The following is an 18,592-nucleotide window of genomic DNA, read 5'->3' as shown; positions in this document are numbered from 1 at the left end:
TAAGTGGCAACCAAAACGTAACTCTTTCCGCCTTGATGACCATGTCTAGAGTATGCTGTCCAATGTAGTTAGCAGCAAGTAGCCATGTGTGTCTATTTAAGATGTGAATTTAAATAAACAAAAATTAAATAAAATTTAAAATTCAGTCACACTGTCACACAAGCCACACTTCAACTGCTCAGTAGCCACATATGACTAATGGGTCCACTACTAGACAGTACAAATATAGAACATGTGTACCATCTCAGAAAATGTGGTGACATTCCAGCTGAGGTTAGCAGTAGGGATCAGCGACAGAGACAAGGGGGACCTTGGATGGGACTCTGGAGGTCTGAGCACCTGATGATGCAGTTCAGATCAGAGAGGCCGTGGGGTCTTTGGGAGCAGATATCCACTTGGATTTGTCAAGAAAGATTTGAAAAGCAGGAGCAGCCTAGCCCGGGAGAAAAGTAATGCAGACAAATGTCTAAGAGTATGACACCAGAGAGACATTTCTCAGAGCTGGCAGAGACTGCCTGGGAGAGTTAGATCTTGGCAAGTCAGACATGAGACAGCTTTTCCAGGGAACCTCACCATGAGAGATGAGAGTTTTGCAGTGATACTCTTCAGAAAACACCAAATTTCACCTCAGATAAAATGTGCCACTCCTTTGAGTGGTGGCAACAGAATAATGGCTAACAATAGTAGCTAACATTTATTGAGCTATTACTTTCTATGAAATACTACACATGAATTCTCACTACAACTTCATAAGTAACTTCTCAACTCCATTGTACAGATAAGGAACCAATGGTATACTGGAGCTGGTTCTTACTGTTTTATGAGACCTGATTGGTGAATGTTTATGCTTTATGCTAGCCAGCTGACATACATTGTTAGCTTGAAATTGGCCACAGTGGAAATATAATGTGCACATTGGTATGTGCTATGAATTTGGGCCTTTTCCCTCAGAGAGGCAGTGTTTTCAATGGTCGGCAGTGCAGCACTGAAAGAGGCTCAGAGAGGCTTAGCAACTTGGCAAGGCTTCCCTGTTGGCTCAGATGGTAAAGAATCTGTCTGCCAATGCAGGAAACCTGGGTTTGATCCCTGGGTTGGGAAGATTCCCTGGAAAAGGAAATGGCAACCCACTCCAGTATTCTTGCCTGGAGAATTCCATGAACAGAGGAGCCTGGAGGGCTACTGTCCATGAGGTCACAAAGAGTCAGACTTGACTGAGCAACTAACACTTTCACTTTTTCAAGGTTACACAGATGGTAGCAACTGGCAGATTGTATGCCAGTCTCCTTGTTTGAAAGCCCAACATTTGCCCCTCTGACCTTACTCTTGTACAGCGAGGACAAGATTACTCACTTTACTTTGTTATCAGAGAATAAAACATCTTGTTCACCAAGGACTCTGATGTTAGGAATGAAGGGCTTTACAGAGCTCTGCTTGAAGGCCTGGAATTCAAGCATTCGGTATTCCCATAATTCAAGATAGGTCCAAAGGAGGTGGTGGTGGGGGACGAATGAACCTAATGCTCTGGAACATGATGCTAGTATATGTATTTTGTACAAATGAATAAATATGTATATTTCCCCTCACTTTCTCAGTGAACTTCATAAAGGAGAACAGTCAAGTTCTCATTCAAAGGATGGGAATGACTGTGATAAAGCAAATTTTGGATGAGCTATTTGTATGGAATGTTATGAATTATGAAGAAGTAAGTGTCATTTGTGGCGAGAAGTTTGAGCAGGACGCTGCAAGAGGGATCATTCACATGATTTTGAAGAAGGGTTCAGGAGCCTGTAACCTCTTTCTTAAATCTCTTGAAAAGTGGAACTATCCTCTGTTTCAGGAATTGCATGGACTAAGTAAGTATCAGTTTGCTTTTATATGTTCTACAAAGAGAATAAACCACGAAGAAGATCCATAATCCTCATGACAGAGTCTCTGCTCTCCTCCCTTTTCATATTCCTGGGCTGTGAGCTTTGGTCACATTCAGGAAAAGCTCAGACACTCTCAGGAAAAAGAAAAACACTCCCACTAGATTACTTGATGGTGAAGCCAAATAAGAAACTCCGAGGTCAGGGAATAAATGATTTAGCGTAGTCTGACTTCAGAATCAAATTGGATAATGAAGGTACTTAAGTAGTCAAAGCAGGGACTCACCTGGCAGTTCAGTGGTTAAGGCTCCACACTGCACTGCAGGGGGCACAGGTTCAGTCCCTGGTCAGGGAACTAAGATCCGTCATGCCAAGTGCCCACACCCCTAAAAAAGAGAAGTCAGTGCAGTTTTCAACATTCCTCAATCTGACGAGGACCGTCTTTGGACAAGTGGCCCCGTGACTACCTACTCTGATCCAAGCTCCACTCTAAAGAGAGCTTGACTGACTAAAGAAGCATGATTCTGCTTTTCATGAAATATTAATCAAGGTTAACCCTTGATTTGCTGAGCGTCACCCCAGACCATCATTCTAAGCCATTTCCGCGCTAGTCTCATGTACATTCCTTATACCAAACACTGGCTCCTCTCCTTTCCAATCAGCTGCTACAAAGTTTGGTGTTGGAAATGCAGAAACAGAAGGGGAATGGGGGTAAAGGCTAACACGGAAAAGCAGGAGTAAATATCTGGAACCCTTTCTGCCATTCCAGAACTGGGGAAGGAAATGAAAGTCAGATTCTCAGCACCACCCCTTCCTTCCTTCTCCTGAACGCTCAGTTCTGGGGACACACAGAACTGGGTCCTTTTTAACTCACCTCTTCTCTAACAGGTCTTTTTCATCAGATGTCAGAAGACGACTTAGATGATTTGGCTCAGGAATTAAAGTACTTCTATGAGAGCCCATCTTTTCTCAACTTTTATCCCCTGGGTGAAGATATTGACATCATGTTTAATTTGAAAAGCACCTTCACAGAACCGGTGCTGTGGAAGAAGGACCAACACCATCACCGCCTGGAACAGCTGACCCTGAGTGGCCTGCTGGGCACTCTTCAGAGCCCCTGCGTCATCGAAGGGGAATCAGGCAAAGGCAAGTCCACTCTGCTGCAGCGAATCGCCATGCTCTGGGCCTCCGGAGAGTGCCAGGCTCTCGCCAAGTTCAAATTAGTCTTCTTTCTTCGTCTGAGCAGGGCCCAGGGTGGACTCTTCAAAACCCTGTCTGACCAACTCCTGGATATACCTGATGTGATCAGTAAGCAGACTTTCATGGCCACGCTGCTGAAGTTACGGCAGAGGGTTCTTTTTCTCCTTGATGGCTACAATGAATTCAAGGCCCAGAACTGCCCAGAAATTGAAGCCCTGATAAAGGAAAACCACCGCTTCAAGAATATGGTTATCGTCACCACCACCACGGAGAGCCTGAGGCACATCCGGCAGTTTGGGGCACTGATTGCCGAGGTGGGGGATATGACTGAGAGCAGTGCCCAGGCTCTCATTCAGGAGGTGCTGAGAAAGGAGTTCGCTGAAGGCTTGTTGCTCCAAATTCAGAAATCCAGGTGCCTGAGAAATCTAATGAAGACCCCTCTCTTTGTGGTCATCACTTGTGCAATTCAGATGGGGAAAAGTGAGTTCCACTCTCACACACAAACCACGCTGTTCTGTGCCTTCTATGATCTGCTAATAAATAAGAACAGGCACAAACGTAAAGGGCTGGCTCCTAGTGAAGTCACTCAGAGCTTGGACCACTGTGGAGACCTAGCTCTGGAGGGTGTGTTCTCCCGCAGGTTTGATTTCGGACCAGATGACTTGTCCAATGTGAATGAGGATGTCCTGCTGACAACAGGACTCCTCTGTAAATACACAGCGCAACGGTTCAAGCCAAAGTATAAATTCTTTCATCAGTCATTCCAGGAGTACACAGCAGGACGCAGACTCAGCAGTTTACTGACATCTGGAGAACCAGCAGAGGTGACCAAGGGGAATGGTCACCTGCAGAAAATGGTTTCCATTTCAGACATTACATCCAAGTACAGCAACTTGCTTCTGTACACGTGCGGCTCATCTGCTGAAGCCACCCGGACTGTTCTGAGACACTTGTCATCAGTGTATGAACATGGCAGTCTCTTGGGACTTTCCGTCACCAAGAGGCCTCTCTGGAGGCAGGAATCTATGCCAAATATGAAAAGCACCACTGTGCAAGAAATTCTGAAAGCCATAAACATCAATTCCTTTACAGAGTGTGGAATCAACTTATTCCATGAGAGTATATCCACGTCTAACCTGAGCAATGAATTTGAAGCTTTCTTTCGCGGTAAAAGCTTATATATCAACTCAGAGAATATCCCTGACTACTTATTTGACTTCTTTGAAGACTTGCCTAACTGTGCAAGTGCTCTGGACTTCGTTAAACTGGACTTCTATGGGGGGACTGTGGCTTCGTGGGACAAGACCACAGAAGACATAGGCAGGACCCAGGATCAAGAGTTCTCAGGAACCTACATTCCCAGCAGGGCTGTGTCTTTGTTCTTCAACGGGAAGCAGGAGTTTAAGACCTTGGAAGTCACACTCCGGGATTTCTGCAAGTTGAGTAAGAAAGATGTCAAATATCTGGAGAAAATATTCAGTTCAGCTACAAGCCTCAGGTTGCACATTAAGAGATGTGTCGGAATGGCTGGAAGCCTCAGTTCAGTCCTCAGCACCTGTACGAAAATTCATTCCCTCATAGTGGAAGCCAGTCCCCTCACCCTAGAAGACGAGCAGCATATCACATCTGTGACAAACCTGCAGACCTTGGGTGTTCATGACCTACAGATTCAACGGTTGCCAGGTATTGTGAACACCAGCAGTTTAAGCTATAATCCAACCTGGTTATTTACTGCAGAAATATTAGCTATCATTTGTTTTGCCTGAAATTTTCCAATAGTTTCTACCAGGAGTTAGGACCTAGAAGGGAAGTGGGAGGGCTTGGGAGAGAGTTCCTTGCTGGGGGAAGGCTGTCATGTTGGGAGGCCCTAGGGTGGATTCCCAGGACTGAAGCCCTATAGTCTGACTGCATAGCTATGTGGTAGTGTGTATGGTGGTGTGTGTGTGTGTGTATGTAGGTGTGTGTGTGCATGTGTATGTGTACAGTAGGTTAAGCTTGTTTTCTGTGAACCCTCCATCTTGTCAGCATCTCTGTCTCAACCCAACACTCACTGCTTTCCTACCAAGTAGCACCTGTCCTTCTTTGAAGTCTGGGAGGAAAACCACTCATTAATTGATCGCCTGTAGAAGCTGCTGGCCAGTCATGTCACTAGACTCTTAACTAGGACATTGCAGCACACACCCAGTCCCACCTCTACCGCAAGCATCATTCATTCTGAAAGAAAATTTGGGGAACAGGTTTTGTCTAACATGAAGAAATTAGAGACAACAGACACAATACATATGGGGTAAATCTTTCTGGGTAAAGGGGAGTTTTCACCAAATTCAAAATAACACTAAGGGTGAGGGTCACCTGTGTAGACCAGCCGCATCTGTCTAGATCCCTCCTGTTAACCAGAGCAGGGGCTGCTGAGTTCTGTGTAGTTATGGGTCGACAGGAGCCTTGCTTTATGGGACTGTAATCTGAGATTGGTTTTCATCCGCAAATGATTTCCCTTTTGGTTCTGCCTCACTTGTCACCATGTAGGGGATAAGCTTTCCAACCTTCTACTCAATGCAAGAATCCCTTCTATCAGGTTTTGGATAGTTCCTCAGACTATTAAACTACCTTCTGCGCTAGCAGGCTTACCGTCTCCTCTTGATGGCAATTCTTTTGTGCCAATTTGGCAAACTGGTCACTTACAGGCTGAATTTGATCTACATATTATTAAAAATTTCTTTTTTCATGTTGGCCAATATTTTGTTCTTAATATCTTAAATTTATTTTTTGAGTAAGGTATTCACATGGTCCAAATTATAAAATAATCTATAATGAAAAGTCTCCTTCCTTTCCCTCTACCCTCACAATAATTCTTTTCCTTGAAGGAGCTGTCAGCATTTTGAAGTAGGGAGATGTCATATGAAAATACAGGTCTCACTGCTCTTGAAAATTACAGACTTGACAACTGCACTTGGTAACAGCTGGCTAGAGCTTCATGATCTGATCCTATGCTCTTTGGACAAGACACATAATCTTCAGGAAGACACAGAGGTCACCTGTTCTACTTCTTGTAATAACATCATCTCTCTCACCCTTTCTGACATTTGAGTTTATAATCAGCATTTATTTTTTCTTACAGCTAGGATCTAGTCACTACTGAAGGGCATGTAGGTTATTTTCAGCTTAGGCAATTATAAGCAAAGCTACTATAAACATTATTATGCAAATTTTTATGTAAAAATAAGTTTTCAATTCACTTGGGTAAATATTTAGTGCTGGAACTGCTGAACCATGTGACAAGTGCTTGTTTAACTTTTGAAGAAACTTCCCAGCTATCTTCCACTGTGTACCTTTTACATTCTCAGTAGCAATACATGAGAATTTCAGTTGTTCTGCATTCTCACTAGCACTTAGTATTCTTCCTATTTGTCTCTTTTTTTTTCATTTTATAATAATAATAATAAAGGAAACAACAATACCAAGTGCTGGTGAGGATATGGAGAAACTAGAACTCTATGCATCATGTTATCTCATCAGAGTTGGCTGATAAAAGTTGAAAATTTTTCATGTACTTATTTGCCAACTTAGTGAAATGTCTGTTCAAGTTTTTCCCCATTCTTAACTGGGTTAACTTGTTTTCTTAGTGTTGAGTTTTAAGTGTTTTTTAAATACATTCTGGATACAAGTCTTTTGTCAGATAAGTGATTTGAAAATATTTTCTCCCAATCTGTAGTCTTTTCGTTCTTTAACAGTGTCTTTCATAGGACAAAAGTTTTATTGCCGTCCACTTTTTCTCTTTGTGAATCACGCTTTCAGTGTCATGTCTAAGAACTCTTTGCAAAAAATCAACATGATTTTTTCCATATTTTCTTTTGAAATTTTACGTTTTACGTTTAGATCTGTGACGCACTTTGAGTTAATATTTGTGTAAAGTGTTAAGTTTAGACCAAAGTTCATTTTTCTTCCCTATGGATATCCAGTTATTCTGTTTATTGAAATGACAATTCTTTCATGTTTGAATAACCTTTTTATCCTTGCCCAGATTATTTGGCTATAGTTGTATGGGTGTAATTCTGAATACTATTTTCCATTGATCTTTCATTTGCCAATACCCATGCCTATTTCTTGTCAACACTCCACTGTCTTAATAATTTTTGCTTTATAGTAAGTCATAAAATTGTGTAGTATTATTTCTCCAAATTACTTTTCCTTTTTCTAAAAAATTACAAAATATTCCAGTTCCTTTGTTCTTCCATATAAATTTTAGAATCACTTTTCTTTTGGCTAGGGCTCGTAGCCTGTGGGATCTTAGTTCCTCAACCAGGGACTGAATCTGAGCCCTCGGTAGTGAAAACATAGAGTTCTAACCACTAGACTTGCAGTGAATTCTGAAGAATCATATTTATATTGCCAAAAATTCTCCCTGAGATCTTGGTTGGAATTACATTGATCTATAGACTAATTTCGGAGAAGGCAATGGCAACCCACTCCAGTACTCTTGCCTGGAAAACCCCATGGATGGAGGAGCCTGGTAGGCTGCAGTCCATGGGGTCACTAAGAGTCAGACATGACTGAGCAACTTTACTTTCACTTTTCACTTTCATGCGTTGGAGAAGGAAAGGGCAAGCCACTCCAGCCTGGAGAATCCTGGGGATGGCAGAGCCTGGTGGGCTGCCATCTCTGGGGTCACACAGAGTCTGACATGACTGAAGCATTTAGCAGCAGCAGCATAGACTAATTTGGGGTTCTCCCAAATTAGTGGGGCAAGTGGTAAAGAACATGCCTATCAACGCAGGAGACGTGAGACACTGGTTCGATCCTTGGGTCCAGAAGACCCCCAGGAGGAAGGCATGGAGCCCACTTTAGTCTTCTTACCTGGAGAATTCCATGGACAGAGGAGCTTGGAGGGCTACAGTCCATCACTTCATGAAGAGTCAGATATGACTGAAGTCACTTGGCACATACACACATAGACTAATTTAGAGAGAAGGGTCTTCCCTGGTGGCTCAGAGGTTAAAGCGTCTGCCTCCAATGTGGGAGACCTAGGTTTGATCCCTGGGTCAGGAAGATCCCCTGGAGAAGGAAATGGTAACCCACTCCAGTATTCTTGCCTGGAGAATCCCATGGACGGAGAAGCCTGGTAGGCTACATACAATCCATGGGGTCGCAAAGAGTCGGACAAGACTGAGCGACTTCACTATTCACTATTAACATAATTTTTATGTTGAATATTTCAACCTATGACCATGGTTTCTCTTTCCATTTATTTAGATTTTTCTTAATTTTTTTTCATTATTTTGAATTTTTCATCATGTTGATCCTGTATATGTTTTATTAGATTTATACTTTTACATTCTTTTGGAGCTATTGTACATGGTATTTTAAAAAATCTGGTTAATGGGATTTCCCTGGTGGTCCAGTGGCTAAGACTCCTTGCTCCCAATGCAGTTGGGCCTAGTTCCAGGTCTAGTTCCAGGTCATGGAACTAGATCCCAAGTGCCACAACTAGGAGTCTGCAGGCTGCAATGAAGATCAAGATCCCTTGTGCTGCAACTAAGACCAGGTGAAGCCAAATATAAATAAATATTTAATATTTTTTAAAAAATCTGGTTACCAATTATTTATTGCTACTACAGAAATTCAGTTCAGTTCAGTCACTCAGTCGTGTTCAACTATTTGCAACCCCATGGACTGTAGTACCCCAGGCTTCCCTGTCCAACACCAACTCCCAGAGCCTGCTCAAACTCATGTCCATTGAGTCAGTGATGCCATTCAACCATCTCATCCTCTATCATCCCCTTCTCCTCCTACTTTCAATCTTTTCCAGCATCAGGGTCTTTTCAAATGAGTCAGTTCTTCACATCAGGTGGCCAAGGTATGGAAGCTTCTGTTTCAGCATTAGTCCTTCCAATGAATATTCAGGACTAATTTCCTTTAGGACAGACTGGTTTGATCTCCTTGCAGTCCAAGGGACTTTCAAGAGGCTTATCCAACACCACAGTTCAAAAGCATCAATTCTTCAGCGCTCAGCTTTCTTTATAGTCCAACTCTCAAATCCATACATGACTACTGGAAAAATCATAGCTTTGACTAGATGGACCCTTGTTGGCAAAGTAATGTCTCTGCTTTTTAATATGCTGTCTAGGTTGGTCATAGCTTTTCTTCCAAGGAGCAAGCATATTTTAATTTCATGGCTACAGTCACCATCGGCAGTGATTTTGGACCCCCCCAAAATAAAGTCTGTCACTGTTTCCACTGTTTCCCCATCCATTTGCCATGAAGTGATGGGACTGGATGCCATGATCTTAGTTTTCTGAATGTTGAGTTTTAAGCCAACACTTTCACTCTCCTCTTTCACTTTCATTAAGAGGCTCTTTAGTTCTTCTTTGCTTTCTGCTATAAGGGTGGTGTCATCTGCATATCTGAGGTTATTGATATTTCTCCTGGTACCTTGATTCCAGCTTGTGCTTCATCCAGTCTGGCATTTTGCATGATGTACTCTGCATGTAGGTTAAATAAACAGGGTGACAGTATACAGCCTTGACATACTCCTTTCCCAGTTTGGAACCAGTCTGTTGTTCCATGTCCAGTTCCAACTATTGCTTCTTGATCTGCATACAGATTTCTCAGGAGGCAGGTAAGGTGGTCTGGTATTCCCATCTCTTTCAAAATTTTTCAGTTTGTTGTGATTCACACAGCTAAAGGCTTTGACATAGTTAATAAAACAGAAGTAGATGTTTTTCAGGAACTCTCTTGCTTTTTCGATGATCCAATGGATGTTGGTGGTTTGATCTCTGGTTCCTCTGCCTTTTCTAAATCTACTTGAACATCTGGAAGTTCACGGTTCACATTCTGCTGAAGCCTGGCTTGGAGAATTTTGAGCATTACTTTGCCAAGCTTGTGAGATGATGACAATTGTGTGGTAGTTTGAGCATTCTTTGGCATTGCCTTTAAACTGACCTTTTCCAGTCCTGTGGCCACTGCTGAGTTTTCCAAATTTGCTAGCATGTTGAGTGCAGCACTTTCACAGCATCATCTTTTAGGATTTGAAATAGCTCCACTGGAATTTCATCACCTCCACTAGATTTGTTCCTAGTGATACTTCCTAAGGCCCACTTGACTTTGCATTCCAGGATGTCTGGCTCTAGGTGAGTGATTACACCATTGTGATTATCTGGGTCATGAAGATCTTTTTTTGTATAGTTCTTCTATGTAATGTTGCCACTGCTTCTTAATATCTTCTGCTTCTGTTAGGTCCATACCATTTCTGTCCTTTATCGTGCCCATCTTTGCATGAAATGGTCTCCTTGGTATCTCTAATTTTCTTAAAGAGATCTCTACTCTTTCCCATTCAGTTGTTTTCCTCTGTTTCTTGGCATTGATCACTGAGGACGGCTGTCTTATCTCTCCTTACTATTCCTTGAAACTCTCCATTCAAATGGGTATCTCTTTCCTTTTCTCCTTTGCCTTTAGCTTCTCTTCTTTTCTCAACTATTTGTAAGGCCTCCACAGACAACCATTTTGCCTTTTTTCATTTCTTTTTCTTGGGGATGGTCTTGATCACTGCCTCCTGTACAATGCCATGAACCCTCTATCCATAGTTATTCAGGCACTCTATCAGATATAATCCCTTGAATCTATTTGTTACTTCCATTGTATAATCATAAGAGATTTGATTGAGGTCATACCTGAATGGTCTAGTGGTTTTCCCTACTTTCTTCAATTTAAGTCTGAATTTGGCAATAAGGAGTTCATGATCTGAGCCACAGTCAGCTCCCAGTCTCATTTCTGCTGACTGTATAAAGCTTCTCCATCTTTGGCTGCAAAGAATATAATCAATCTGATTTTGGTATTGACCATCTGGTGATGTCCATGTGTAGAGTCTTCTCTTGTGTTGTTAGAAGAAGGTGATTGCTATGACCAGTGCATTCTCTTTGCAAAACTCTGTTAGCCTTTGCCTGGCTTCATTTTGTACTCCAAGGCCAAATTTGCCTGTTATCCCAGGTATCTCTTGACTTCCTACTTTTGCATTCCAGTTCCCTAAAATGAAAAGGACATCTATTTGGGTGTTAGTTCTAGAAGGACTTGCAGGTCTTCATAGAACCACAACTTCAGCTTCTTCAGCATTACTGGTTGAAACATAGACTTGGATCACTGTGATATTGAATGGCTTGCCTTGGAAATGAACAGAAATCATTCTGTCGTTTTTGAGATTGCACCGAAGAACTGCATTTTAGACTCTTGTTGTCTATGAGGGCTACTCCATTTCTTCTAAGGGATTCTTGCCCACAGTTGTAGATATAATGGTCATCTGAGTTAAATTTGCCCATTCCAGTCCATTTCAGTTCACTGATTCGTAAAATGTCGATGTTCACTCTTGCCATCTCCTGTTTGACACTTCCAATTTACCCTGATTCATGGACTTAACATTCTAGGTTCCTATGCAATATTGCTTTTTACAGTATCGGACTTTACTTCCATCACAGTCACATCCACTACTGGGCGTTGTTTTTGCTTTGGCTTTGTCTCTTCATTCTTCTGGAGCTATTTCGCCACTCCTCCAGTAGCATATTGGGTACCTACTGACCTGTGGAGTTCATCTTTCAGTGTCCTATCTTTTTGCCTTTTCATGCTGTTCATGGGGTTCTCAAGGTAAGAGTACTGAAGTGGCTTGCCATTCCCTTCTCCAGTGGACCATGTTTTGTCAGAACTCTCCACAATGACCCATCCATATTGGTTGGCCCTGTACAGCATGGCTCATAGTTTCATTGAGTTAGACAATCGGAGAAGGCAATGGCAATCCACTCCAGTACTCTTGCCTGGAAAATCCCATGGATGGAGGAGCCTGGAAGGCTGCAGTCCATAGGGTCGCTGAGGGTCGGACACGACTGAGCGACTTCACTTTCACTTTTCACTTTCATGCATTGGAGAAGGAAATGGCAACCCACTCCAGTGTTTTTGCCTGGAGAATCCCAGGGACGGGGGAGCCTGGTGGGCTGCCGTCTGTGGGGTCACACAGAGTTGGACACGACTGAAGCGACTTAGCAGTAGCAGTAGTAGTGGTCCGTGGTATCAGTTTGATTAGTTTTCTGTGATTTTGGTTTTCATTCTGTCTGCTTTCTGACAGATGAGGATAAGAGGCTTATGGAAGCTTTCTGATGGGAGAGACTGACTGTGCGGGAAACTGGGTTTTGTTATGGTAGGCGGGACCATGCTCAGTAAATCTTTAATCCAATTTTCTGTTGATGGGCAGGGCTGTGTTTCCTCCCTGTTGTTTGACCTGAGACCAAACTATGCTGGAGGTAATGAAGATAATGAGGAGCTCCTTCAAAGTTCCCATGCTCGCACTGCCACGGTGCCCCTACCCTGCAGCAGAAATACAATTGATTTTTGTGTGTGTTGATATTGTACTCTGTATCTATGATAAACCTATTTCATGTCCCCTCCAAAAAGAATATTTTTATTTCTTCCATTCCAATTTGTACACTTTTTATTTCATTGTCTTGCCTTACTGCATTGATATGACTTACAGTGCACAGTGTTGAACAGAAGAGATGAGAGAGAACATCCTCCCTTGTTTCTAATCTTAGGGAGAAAGTATTCAGACTTTCACTATTAAGTATGACATTCATTAATTGCCTTTTTTTTTTTTTTTAAGATGCCTTTTGTCAGGTTGAGGACATTTCCTTCTATTCCTAGGTGGCTGAAAGTTTTCCTCATTGTATAGTTATTAAATCATGACAAATATTTTTGCTGTGTCAATTTATATGATCACTTCATTTTTCTTCTCTAGACTGTTAATATAGTGAATAACATGGATTGATTTTCAAATATCAAAACAATCCTGCATTCCTGTATGAAGCTCACTTGGTGGTAGTATAATATTCTTTTTATGCATGACTGAACTCCTTGGTAATATTTTGTTGAGAATTTTGGCTTCTATGTTCATGAGTGATACTGCTTCAAAGTTTTCTTTTGTTTTATTTTCTTGGTCTGAGTTTCACATTGGTTAATGGTTCAGTTCAGTTCAATTCATTCGCTCAGTCGTGTCCGACTCTTTGCGACCCCATGAATCGCAGCACGCCAGGCCTCCCTGTCCATCACCATCTCCCGGAGTTCACCCAGACTCACGCCCTTCGAGTCAGTGATGCCATCCAGCCATCTCATCCTCTGTTGTCCCCTTCTCCTCCTGCCCCCAATCCCTCCCAGCATCAGAGTCTTTTCCAATGAGTCAACTCTTCGCATGAGGTGGCCAACATACTGGAGTTTCAGCTTTAGCATCATTCCTTCCAAAGAAATCCCAGGGCTGATCTCCTTCAGAATGGACTGGTTGGATCTCCTTGCAGTCCAAGGGACTCTCAAGAGTCTTCTCCAACACCACAGTTCAAAAGCATCAATTCTTCGGCACTCAGCCTTCTTCACAGTCCAACTCTCACATCCATACATGACCACTGGAAAAACCATAGCCTTGACTAGACGGACCTTAGTCGGCAAAGTAATGTCTCTGCTTTTGAATATGCTATCTAGGTTGGTTATGACTTTTCTTCCAAGGAGTAAGCATCTTTTCATTTCATGGCTGCAGTCACCATCAGCAGTGATTTTGGAGCCCCCCAAAATAAAGTCTGACACTGTTTCCACTGTTTCCCCATCTATTTCCCATGAAGTGATGGGACCGGATGCCATGATCTTCATTTTCTAAATGCTGAGCTTTAAGCCAACTTTTTCACTCTCCACTTTCACTTTCATCAAGAGGCTTTTGAGTTCCTCTGCACTTTCTGCCATAAGGGTGGTGTCATCTGCATATCTGAGGTTATTGATATTTCTCCTGGCAATCTTGATTCCAGCTTGTGTTTCTTCCAGTCCAGCGTTTCTCATGATGTACTCTGCATATAAGTTAAATAAGCAGGGTGACAATATACAGCCTTGACATACTCCTTTTCCTATTTGGAACCAGTCTGTTTTTCCATGTCCAGTTCTAACTGTTGCTTCCTGAGCTGCATACAGATTTCTCAAGAGGCAGGTCAGGTGGTCTGGTATTCCCATCTCTTGAAGAATTTTCCACAGTTTCTTGTGATCCACACAGTCAAAGGCTTTGGCATAGTCAGGAAAGCAGAAATAGATGTTTTTCTGGAACTCTCTTGCTTTTTCCATGATCCAGCGGATGTTGGCAATTTGATCTCTGGTTCCTCTGCCTTTTCTAAAACCAGCTTGAACATCAGGAAGTTCATGGTTCATGTATTGCTGAAGCCTGGCTTGGAGAATTTTGAGCATTACTTTACTAGCATGTGAGATGAGTGCAATTGTGTGGTAGTTTGAGCATTCTTTGGCATTGCCTTTCTTTGGGATTGGAATGAAAACTGACCTTTTCCAGTCCTGTGGCCACTGCTGAGATTTCCATATTTGCTGCTTCATAAAATGAGTTGGGAAGTGCTGCCTGTGTTTCTGTTTCCTAATAGTTATTGTGTAGAACTGATGTTATTTCTTCTTTGAATGTTTGGTAGAATTTGCAAGTTAAATTATCCGTGCTTGAAGCTTTCTTTTTTGAGAAAATTTTAAACTACAAATTCAATATCCTTAGTTACATAGGACTATTCAGGTTATTTATGTAATGTTGGATAAATTTTAGTAGCTTGGGGCTTTCAAGAAATTGTGTAGTTTTCAGTGCAAGTTTGATGTATGAAGCAGGGTACTCAAAGTCGGTGCTCTGGGATGAGGTGGGGAAGGAGGTAAGAGGCAGGTTCAGGACAGGGAGACACATGTGCACCCATGGGTGATTCATATTGATGTATGACAATAATCACCTCAATATTGTAAAGAAATTATCCTCCAATTAAAATAAATTAAGTAATTAAAAAAAAGAAATTGTGTCGTTTTATCTGTAAAAATCCTATGGACGGAAGAGCCTGATGGGCTACAGTCCATGAGGTCACAGGAGTCAGACACAACTGAGTGACTAAAACACACACATCTGTGTTGTCAAATTCATGCATATTTTTCTCTATTCTTTTAACATCTGTGATTTCTGTATTGTTATCTTCCTTTTCATTTCTGATATTCGTAATTTGTTTTTCTTCATTTTTTATTTATCAGTCTTGCTAGAAATTTATCAAATTTATTGATCTTTTCATGGATACAGCTTTTAATTTCCATTGATTTCCCCCTATTGTTTATCTGTTTGCAATTTTTTATCGGTTTCTGCCCTTTATTATTGCATTGCTTCTTCTTCTATTGGGTTTACGTTGCTCTTCTCTGTCTAGTTTCTTAAGTAAGCTTAGGTTTCTGATTGGAAAGTTTTCCTTATTTCCAATATATGTATTCAGTGCTCTAAACCTCCCTTTAAGCAACTGTTAACCTGTGATTTTGATATATTTTAGTTTTTTAAAATATTTTTTCAAAATATTATCTAATTTTCCTTGAGACTTTTTTGATGCTTGTATAGAAGTGTGTTGTTTAATTTCCACCTGTTTGGAGATTTCCCAATTACCTTTCCAGTGTAATTCCATTATATTGGGAAGACATGCTTCCATCTCTGACCAAAAATTATATATTTGTGTTTCAATTTCATGAACATTTCTTGCTGATGGTAGAACAAAATTCTTTTGATTGGTCCTGGAAATATAGTAAATGACAGCTGAACACCAATCCCTTTTCTTTTGGCAGGTGGTCTGACTGACAGTTTAGGTAATTTGAAGAATCTTACGAAGCTCATACTGGATAACATTAAGATGAATGAGGAAGATGCTTTAAAACTAGGTCAGATTTTTGTTTTCTCTAATATTTTTATTAATATAAGTTTAATAATAAGAACAGTTAAGACTCTGACACTGACTGTGTTTATACAATGCAAGAAGGCCTTTATGTACTTGGTGTCCTAATGCATTTCTTTTCCATTGGTTTGCAGCTGAAGGTCTGACAAATCTGAAAAAGATGTGCTTACTTCGTTTGACCCACTTGTCTGATATAGGGGAAGGAATGGATTACATAGTCAAGACTCTATCAGCTGAACCCTGTGACCTTAAAGAAATTCAATTAGTCTCCTGCTGCCTGTCAGGAAATGCTGTGAAAACCCTAGGTAACTGCTGCCTACATTAACTGAATGAAAACAGTAAAAGAAAACATGCGATATATTTATAGTAGGGCATGCTAAATCTCTCAAATGGAAATTTAGTCTTTAGAGAAATTGGAAAAGATAATAAAGACTTCTAGGTAATATCTAACCTATTTTTATGATCTTCTCTGTGATTGGAGTGAAAATTTATTATGGATGAATAATAGTAGAGAATTTTGAGATAATTGAAGATGTCATTTTCAGACAGGGTAAGTGAAAGTGAAAGTCACTCAGTTGTGTCCTACTCTTTGAGACCCCGTGAACTATATAGTCCATGGAATTCTCCAGGCCAGAATACTGGAGTGGGTAGCTGTTCCCTTCTCCAGGGGATCTTCCCAACCCAGGGATCGAACCCAGGTCTCCCGTACTGCGGGTGAATTCTTTATCAGCTGAGCCACCAGGGAAGCCCAAGAGAGGGTAAAGAGGAAGAAAATAAGAAATGAGTGATTGAAACTTGGCACATTCTGTTATATAATAACTGCTTAATAAAATTTTGATTGAATGGATAAATAAGTGATTGAGAAGCAGAGAGAGAAGGATTTTCTTAAATGTTCTCTGTCCTAATTCTTACCTATTGCCTTGTTAAGATGGAGGTAATATGCATCAATATAAGAGCTGAGTCTTGAGTTCCTAAAGGGTATATATACCAAGTATGGAGAAAATTTAGCATATTTCTGGATAAACTAGATATGGTCAATTTAGATGTTTTTTTTAAATTTAGGATTTTGGGGGAAAGATGGTCTAGCCCTTTAAAAAACAGAATAAATAACCACTAAGAATCTGTAAACTTTCCTAAGAAAATTATGTATACGCCAGTATAAACCAAAAGTTAGAGATACCTAGGGATTAAAAAAGGCCAGACAAACAATGAGAAGCATAAGAATGATGAGCACACTCCCTTACTTCTTCACTTGCCCTGGGGAGAGACAGGTTTAGAACTGAAAATACCAGCTGTACCCCTTTTAAGAGGAGCTCTGCAGGTTTAAAAAAATTATTTATAAGTGCTTCTCTTGTTGAGGAGCACAGGCCCCAGGGAACACAGGCTTCAGTAGTTGTAGCTCCAAGGCCCTAGCACAGGCTCAGTAGCTGTGGTGCACAGGCTTAGTAGTTCTGTGGCATGTGGACTCAACCTGGACCAGGGATGAAATCCATGTTTCTTGCATGGGCAGGCAGATTCTTTACCACTGAGCCACCAGGGAAGTCCCACGCTTTGTATTTGAAACCAAATCACAGAAGATGCTTTACTCTAAGAAAAGGGTTCATATGATTGATTAAAAACAATAATAGCTAATATTATAACAAGAGTATGTATTCATTAAAAAACTGACTAATTTCTAAAGGGGATATTTCCAATCAGTCTTGATAGGAAAAACTTCAACTAAACAACCATGATAAATATCTGAAAATGAAGAAAAGAATTAAGCAGTTCTTCACTAGAATGATAGTGTCAGGAGAGTGTAATTTCGTCTGTTCTGTCTTGCTGCAACAAAGATTTGAAACGGTGGACCAGTGTTACAGCTCAGAGTTTTATTCAGCAAACAAAGGCTAGTACACCCTCGAGGTGTGAAGGCGGGCTGACCCCAGTGGAGAGGCCCCACCTAGCTTGACTCCCTCTTTTTTACGGTTTTGTCTCCTACCCTCTGAGCCTGCCATATGCAAACTAGGGCTAGCCAGGAAGGGGGCGTGTTTGCTCCACCTGAGGTTCTCACTCCAGTCCTCAAAATTTTCCTTTTGTTCCTTTTTCACAGACTTTCCCCTTTCTTTGTCTTTTAGTCACTGCCATTTTGGACTCCTTTTATTGTAACTGCCTAACAATGGCATTTATGATTAATGTTTACATGTAATATAGTTTCCCAAAATTTTAACCTCAATATATTTGTATTTTTGTTATTAAAATACATCTCTTATAGATAGCATGGAGTTGGGTCTTGCTTTAAAAAAGAAAATCTAGTTTTATTCATCTTTGTCTTTAATTGGAATGTTTAATCCAGTTAATATAATTATTTATATGAATAGATTTCCAGCTGCCATTTTCCTATTTGTTTTCTGTTTTTTCATCTGTCTTTTTTTAATTTCTAAGTTTTTATTATTAGCATCACAACTATGACATTAACAAAACTATCTAAACTGAGTACACAAAGAACAGCTCATCTTATCTGGTTTTTATTCCTTTGTTTCTCGTGCATGATAGGGTATTTAGAATTGTAAGCGACCTCAAGAGTTTATCCATTTCAACTTCCTCATTCTAAATATGAAGCTGGTGAACCCTAGAAAAGCAGAGTGACTTTACTAAAATAACATAAAAACTATCTTCCAGGCTGCATTAGGCTTATGGTGAATTTAAGTTTTTAGTCAGAACTTAGGACCAGGAAATATATGTGCATCAGTCATAGCTGTGGCAACTGGGGGTTAAATCTTTCCAGAGACTTTTTTGGAATAA

At 40.9% G+C, this 18,592-nt stretch overlaps 1 protein-coding gene across 1 annotated transcript in view; it reads left to right on the top strand.

The window, feature by feature from the left end:
* Window positions 1-232: 232 nt before the first annotated feature.
* Window positions 233-18,592, top strand: part of NLRC4 (NLR family CARD domain containing 4) — a 34,878-nt gene continuing 16,518 nt past the window's right edge. Inside the window, exons 1-5 of the mRNA XM_052648234.1 lie at window positions 233-329; window positions 1,593-1,853; window positions 2,754-4,748; window positions 15,705-15,797; window positions 15,946-16,116. Of these exons, the coding sequence (XP_052504194.1) occupies window positions 233-329; window positions 1,593-1,853; window positions 2,754-4,748; window positions 15,705-15,797; window positions 15,946-16,116 (2,617 nt within the window). The remainder of the gene's footprint in view (window positions 330-1,592; window positions 1,854-2,753; window positions 4,749-15,704; window positions 15,798-15,945; window positions 16,117-18,592) is intronic.

Source organism: Budorcas taxicolor, chromosome 11 (genome assembly GCF_023091745.1).
Source record: "Budorcas taxicolor isolate Tak-1 chromosome 11, Takin1.1, whole genome shotgun sequence".
Taxonomy (NCBI): domain Eukaryota; kingdom Metazoa; phylum Chordata; class Mammalia; order Artiodactyla; family Bovidae; genus Budorcas; species Budorcas taxicolor.
Note: the sequence above shows the minus strand (reverse complement) of the source record. Positions and strands in the feature narration are given on the sequence as shown.